At 56.5% G+C, this 7,330-nt stretch overlaps 1 protein-coding gene across 1 annotated transcript; it reads right to left on the reverse strand.

Annotated features, from left to right (window-relative positions):
* Positions 1–660: 660 nt before the first annotated feature.
* PRRT1B (proline rich transmembrane protein 1B) lies at positions 661–5,187 on the reverse strand. Its single transcript, XM_068553947.1, has 5 exons — positions 5,178–5,187; positions 3,762–3,937; positions 3,477–3,725; positions 2,553–2,696; positions 661–1,415 (listed from the first exon to the last, which is right to left on the reverse strand). The coding sequence occupies exons 1-5, from the start codon at positions 5,185–5,187 to the stop codon at positions 1,266–1,268; spliced, it is 729 nt and encodes a 242-aa protein (XP_068410048.1). The 3' UTR covers positions 661–1,265.
* Positions 5,188–7,330: the final 2,143 nt, after the last annotated feature.

Below are 7,330 nucleotides of genomic sequence, written 5' to 3' on the forward strand. Positions count from 1 at the left end.
CTGGTCTAGATGGTTTCTTTCTATTCTGATTTTAGGTAAGAGTTTAGCAACAGGAAGAGCTATGGCAGTTGGGGTCTACCAAATGCTTCTTGGCATCTACGGACCCCTAAAATACAGCTTCCTCCTTCTTTTTCGCGGCAATCATGCATTTTAGAGTTTGATATCCTAATTCCGGCCCACGCCAGGTCCTAGACCGTGAGGCCACCTCTCAGGCTCCAAGCGTCATCACTCCTCACCTACTTCCGCATCCCCATCTCTCCAGCCCCTGGACCATTTCGAGGGCTGAGATGGGCTGTCGTCCTGCCTCAGCTCCCAGTGCTGGTCAGTGCTCAGAAAGCACCTGATTTCACTTGAGCTCTCAATCTTTTACGGCTCAGCCAGGGGGCCCCCTTCCTCCTCTCTCCATGCAGACGGATTTCCTTGCTCTCTCATCACCTTTGGCCCGCGAAAGACCCTACAGAAATTCCCGCCATCGGTACCCAGCGGCTCCACCGCCACGTGCACAAGTCAGACACCGCGCTGCACAGACTGGGCAAACCCCAGCATCTCAGAGGGGCCGGCGTGGGAGCCCCAGGGCCCAGCTGTGGACAGATGCGTCCCGCTCACCCTACAGTGACCCAGGGCGAGCAACAGCCCCGACGCAGCAATGAGACGCTCTGCCCAGGGTGTTGCTGTTTGTTTACTGACCGGACGTCGTGGCCTTGGTTTCCGGACACGGGGTCATCAGGAGAGAGCCTGCCCCACCAGACGGGGCTGGGACGCAGTACGACCGGCCAGGAGCGACCCAGGAAAGAGGAGGCCACTCCTCTCAACTCCCCAACAGGGAGAAAGAAAGCCCAGCAGCTCTGCCCTGCAATCCCAGGGCTGGGCTGGGCGATGGGGAGGCCAGAGGTGGCGATGTCCTTCCAGATGGCGCTGAGGACAGTGAGGGCACTGGTCCCTCTGCTGGTCTCTCAGGGGTCAAGTGAAGGCCAGGGGCATGGGGGCACTGCCAGCACAGTTCCAGGAAGACCTCAGGCCCCTGTACCACAGCTGGGCCTGGGCCCTGGGGCCACCTCGGGCTAGAACACTGCCTGAGGCCACCTGCAGGGGCAGAGGCCCAGCCATGAGTGTGCTGAGGACTGCAAAGCCCACCTTCTTCTGAGCCTGCCCAGGTCCCCTCTAGGTGACAGATGGCCACCAGCAGGGATCCAAGTCCGCAGAAAGAGTCTGGCCAGGTCAGGAGTCCCTGGGTGTCCCGACGTCCCCGAAGGAGCCACCAGCCCTCAGGGCAGGTAGAGTGCTACCACCACGTAGATGACCCAGCTGGTGGACACGAAGACCCCGAAGAGCAGGCTGAAGAGCACAAGCGAGCGGGCCTTGCGCGAGGCCTCCTCAGCCTGGGCCAGGTCCCCCCTGCCCAGGGCCGCACGAGTCTGCAACGAGACGGGGGGGGTGAGCGGACACAGAGTCCCCGCTCCCTCCCAGAGGCACCGTCGGGCCCGGCCCCAGTGCGCAGACTGGACCGCTGAGCCCGCGAGGCGGTCAGGGGCCTTCCCCGGGCCACAGCTCGCGAAGGAGCAGGAGCGATGGAGGTGGTGGCTGCCAGCCACGGGCCTGCGCCAGACCCGCGCCCTCCGCGCCATCGCCTGCCATCCTCACAACAACCCTGAGTTTGGTGTCATCGTTGTCCCCACTTTGAAGAGGAGGAAACGAAGGCTCAGAGAGGTTAAGTGACCCCCGTAGGGCCACACAGCTGGTGGTGGAGCCAGAAAATGGACTGGCAGGCAGCAGCCTCCAGAGTCCCGCCTCTGAGCTGTCCTGAGAGCTTCTTTCTCCCCACAGTCCTGCCTTGCTTATGACGGGTGAGCTTGACCATGGAGGGAGGTCAGGGCTGTCACCAGGTCAGCCTTGAGCAAAAGCCCCAGGGCCTTCCTACTCTATTAGAATGTCCTCACACTGGCATCGTGCTAAGTCCCCAGGGTCTAACCTCTTGCCTGGCCATGGTCAGAAACAATCAGGAGGGAGGGACGGAGGAAGAAGAAAGAGTGTTATCGAGATGGTGGGGGGGTGGGTGGATGGGTGGATGGATGGATGGATGGATGGATGGACGGACAGGGATAGGAGGTTGGATGGGTAGACAGATGGGTGCATTAGTGGATGAGCAGAGGGGTGGATGGATGGATGAATAGATGGAGACTAGAGAGATGGTGGATGGATGGGTGGGTAGTGGGTGAACAGACAGACGGGTAGCTACACAGATGGAGGTGCAGGGGTAGAAGTGAGTGGATGGGTGGATGGCAGTCTCCACCCAATTAAACACAAGCCCCCACCGGACAGGCAGTTCCCTGGGCCTTAATCATCCACACCCTCAGTGTGAATTGTTTCAGTTGAATTTTCTAGGGCAGATCTTGAGTGGTAGGGAGCACAGACAGCAGAGGAGAGGGCGAGGACCGCACAGACAACTGGGCACCGATTTCCCAATCCTGCCACCATTCTCAGGGGGAAACGCCAGGGGCCCAGGGGCTGCAGGCTGGGAGGGCTGTACCGAGGACCGCCCCACGCCCGCCTACCTCGTGGGAGTAGACGACGGCAATGAGCCCGGTGAGCAGGCAGCAGAAGAGGGTCACCAGCACGGACTCCATCATGTAGTCCTTGGGCAGGGGCCTGTGTTCCACGGTGGCCGGGGCTGGCACACCGGCCACGGGGCTGTTGTACTGTGAGGGCAGAGGCCACGGCGTGGTTAGGGAGCACGCAGCCTGCGACAGCCGTGGACCCACCACTCCACCCAGTGAGGCTGCGGGTCGCCCAGGGGTCAAGGCCCCCCTTCTGCCCGCTCCCTCGGCACCCCCAGCCTGTCACTCAGCCCCCAGGAGTCTCAGGGTTCTGCCCTCTACAAAGTGCTCGGTCCAGGGTCCAGCCACCAGTGTCTCCATGTCCCCACTGGGTCCCCACCAGGGGGGACCTCGAAGCTCTCCTCCACAGGCAGCCAGTGTTTTTTTTGTTTTGTTTTTTTCCTAAAAATCTAATCAAGTCATCTCCTACCAAAGGCCCTGGCGACCCTCACAGTGGATCCCACCTTCCTATCCTCCCCTCCCCACTAAGCTGAACCAACCACCGTCATTACCAGAACACACCGGCCTTGGCCCCCTGCACGCCTGTGCTGTGCCCTCCTTCTCTCCTCTGCCTCAACTCTCCTATTCATCCCATAGAACCCAGCTCAAATGCCCCCACTGCTGGGAAGCCTCGCGCTCCCGCCCAATCCCCAAGCTGAGGGAGCCCTTTTCTATTGCGCCCCTGGGCACAGAAGCGTCCCCTGCCGGGTGCTTGTGGTGACTTCTCACCTCCTGTGCGCCAAACTCTCCAGCCCAGGGAGGGAGGGACGGAGGGAGGGGCGAGGGGGAGGAGGGAGGGGCGAGGGGAGGAGGGAGTGGGAGGAGGGAGGGGCGAGGGGGGGGATTGAAGGGGGAGGGGGCGGCGCCCGCGGCCTGACTCACCACCGGGAAGGGCGTGAAGAGCGGCTGCGCGGTGGGCGCGGGGAAGAGCGGCGCGGGCGGGGGGTACAGGGAGGAGGCGGAGGGCGCGGGCGGGAAGAGCACGGGCTGCGGGAAGGGCGGCGGGTAGAGCAGGTGCGCGGCCTTGGGGTCGGGCGGCGCGTAGGGCGGGGGCTCGCCCACGAAGCCGATGTTGGGGACCCCGCCGGCCGCCGCCTTGGGCGCCTGCCTGGCCTCGCCCGCAGCCTGGGCCTGGTCCTGGGCAGGGGGCGTCGCCGAGGCCTCGGCCGGGGGATCGCCGGGGGTGCCCTCCAGCGCGGGGGCGCTGCCTCCATCCGCGGCCGCTTCCTCGCTGGGCCCTCCGTCCTCCTCCAGGAGCTGCGGGCGGCGAGGGAGCTGCGGGAGCTCGGGGCGCGCGGCGCTCCCGGCGTCCTCGGGGCTGCCGCCCCCTTTCGCGTCCGCTCCTGGGAAGAAATGGCAGAGGTGGTGAGCCCCCAAGAGGCTGCCGGGCCAGGTGGGAGTCCTCACCCCAAACGCCAGAACACAGCGCCTCCAAGGAGAAAGTCACAATGACCGTGCCGATCCTGACCCCTGATGAACCCCGCACTCAGGCTTCTCCAAGCTGGGCCCTTGAATCTTTCCCCAAAGTGCAACAGTAGGACAAGAAAACCAAGGCTCAGAGAGGTGAAGTGCCTTCCTGGTGATCACACAGCCAGCACGTATGGCCGGCTGGGGTGGAAGGCAGGCCTTGCCCACACTTGCCAGCCCCTGCTCCAGATTGCCCCTGCTGGGAGGTGGCCCCGCCCCCACGGTCCTGCTGCCGCAGCCGATTAAACCAGGGAAGAAGCTTCAGCCCAGGGCAGCCCCCTCATAGGCTGTGCTGAGACACCATCCAACGGGGGCTGGTCTGAGGAGATCAGCTGAGCCAATCAGGTTCTCGGCTCTGGAGTTGTCGGACCCCGGCCAAGCGAGTGACTTCAAAGAGCCAGGAGGTCACTAAGGGCCAAGTGCCTACTGAGGCAGAGAAGGAACAGAAACAGGAACGGGGTGGGGGAGGGGCAGGGAGCAGCCAGGAGCAGTGGGCAGAGAGCAGCCCACCCAGCAGCTTGGAGGGCGCTCAGAGACCCTCAGCTGCCCAGCTGCCTTCCCTCCCTGGTCCTGGCCTCCAGCATCCATACCATAGACTCTGGAGGCACCCCAGCTGGTCCCAGCAAGTCCTGAAGGTCCCCCTGCACCTCCTGAGAGCAGTTCTGACCAGCTGAGCACCTCTAGGCCTCAGGTAGGTCCTGGAGGAACAGCCTGGAAGGGTCCTGGGGCAGACCCCGTGGACCTGGGTGGGCATTCAAGGACCCACAGCAGTGACAGGCAGCCCAGAGCCCAGGGCCCAGGGTGTGGCTTTGGAGGTTCATTTCCTGAGTGTCTTGAAGGGTTACAGAAGGCAGAGAATTAAGTAAACCAGACATGACAGTGACAGCGCTGGTGAGGGTGGAGGAGCCTTGCTGAAATCCCCCTCCCATCCCTCCCCCCCACCCCCACCTCCCATACAGCTGGTGGGTGGAGTCAGAGGCCAGGGATCCTTAGGGGAGGGATCCCCAATGGCAGGGAGTACTGAGCCCCTGAGAGCTCCCCACCCACTTCCTCCAGCAGCCAGGGTCTCACTCAGGGCATTTCCTACACACGCATCTGGTGTTCATGCCTCCACACCTCTACCCATGCTGTTCCCTCTATTTCTCTACCCCTTGAATCTGGACTTGGCCATGTGACTTGCTTTGGCCAATTAATAAACATCTTGCACACAGAGGCTTTAAAAACCTACATCTCTCCACATTACCAGGGGCTGGTGAGGGATGAGGAGTTCGTGTTTAATGGGGACAGAGTTTCAGTTTGCGATGATGAAAACATTCTGGAGGTGGAGGGTGGTGATGGTTGCCCAACAGCATGAACGTACTTAATGCCCCTGAACTGTACACTTGTAAATGGTTAAAATGGTAAATCTTACATATATTTTACCGTTTTTTTAAAGCCTCTCTCTCCTGCTGATCACTACTAAAAACGCTAGACAAAATACAGAAGAAACTACCCAAAGACCCTGAAAAGTGAACAAAAGCAAGCAGATTGTGGAATGCAGTCAGAACGCAGAAGTGACCATAAAGGGGGTGAATTTCCCATTTTTTTCCTCTCATTTCCCTTGAAGCTCAAACAAAGCTCCAGTCACAGAGCCACGTGATAGAGCACCAGAATGAGCAGCTAAAACTCCACTGGAAACTGTCATTCTAGCCAGAGGAACCAGGAAAGGGCCCCTGCAGAATGGAAATAGTGGGGAAATCCTAGAGAGGAAGTAGCTTCAGAGGGGGATCCCCTAGTTTTGTATGTGAACTGAGGTGACCAACGTATATCAGCTTGCCCAAGACTTCCCCGGGTTTACTACTGAAAATCTCGCATCCAGGCAAACCCCTTAGTCCCAGGCAAACTGGAACGGTTAGTCATCTTAGAATGGATCCACACAAGTCTTAGACTCACCCCCAAGCTGCATGTGAAGGGGACAGACTTAGACCAGCATAAGAAAGACTTTAAAAACTGGACCACTAAAAAAGCCAGAAAACGATTAACAAAATGGCAATAAGTGCATACCTATCAATTACTTTAAGTGTAAATGGACTAAATTCTCCAAAAGACATAGAGTGGCTGAATGGATAAAAAGACAAGATCCATCTCTATGCCATCTACGGGAGATTCACTTCATATGTAAGCACACACACAGGCTGAAAATGAAGGAATAGAAAAACATATTCAATGCAAAAGGAAACCAAAAAGCCTGGGGTAGCTCTACTTATATGACAAAAAAAGACTATAAAACAAAGACTGTAATAAGAGACAAAGAAGAGCATTACAAAATGATAAAGGCGTCAAATCCAACAAGAAGATATAAGATTAGTAAATATTTATGCAACCAACATAGGAGCACCTAAACATAAAAGCAAATAATAACAGACCTAAAGAAAGAAATCGACAGCAATACAATAGTGGACTTTAATACCCACCTTACATCAATGGAAAAATCATCCAAACAAAAAAGAAAAAATCAATAAGGAAACAGCAACCTTAAAGGATATGTTAGACCAGATAAACTCAACAAATATATACAGAATATTCTATTTAAAAGAAACAATACACATTCTCATCAAGTGCACATGGAACATTCTCCAGGATAAATAATGGTAGGCCACAAAGTAAGCTTTATAAATTTAAGAAGATTGAAATCATATCAAGCATCTTTGCCAACCACAATTGTATGAAACACAGAAATCAATTACAAAAAGAAAACTGGAAAATTCACAAATATGGAGATTAAACAACATGCTACTGAACAACCAATGCGTCAAAGAAGAAATCAAAAGGGAAATTTAAAAAAATACCTTCAGGGACTTCCCTGGTGGCGCAGTGGTTAGGAGTCCATCTGCCAATGTAGGGGACAAGGGTTCAATCCCTGGTCTGGGAGGATCCCACATGCCATGGAGCAGCTGGGCCCATGCGCCACAACTACTGAGCCCACACGCCACAACTGCTGAAGCCTGTGTGCTTAGAGCCTATGCTCTGCAACAAGAGAAGCCACAAGAGAGAGCCCGGGCACAGCAACAAAGAATAGCCCCCACTCGCCGCAGCTAGAGAAGGTCTGTGCACAGCAACAAAGACCCAGTCCAGCCAAAAAATAAATAAATAAATAAAAAATACCTTCAGACAAATGAAAATGGATAGAACATACCAAAACTTATGCAATGCATCAAAAGCAGTTCTAGGAGGAAAGTTCATAACAATAAATACCTATACAACATCAGAAATCTCAAAAAAACACTCTA

Source organism: Eschrichtius robustus, chromosome 10, assembly GCF_028021215.1.
Source record: "Eschrichtius robustus isolate mEscRob2 chromosome 10, mEscRob2.pri, whole genome shotgun sequence".
Lineage (NCBI taxonomy): Eukaryota > Metazoa > Chordata > Mammalia > Artiodactyla > Eschrichtiidae > Eschrichtius > Eschrichtius robustus.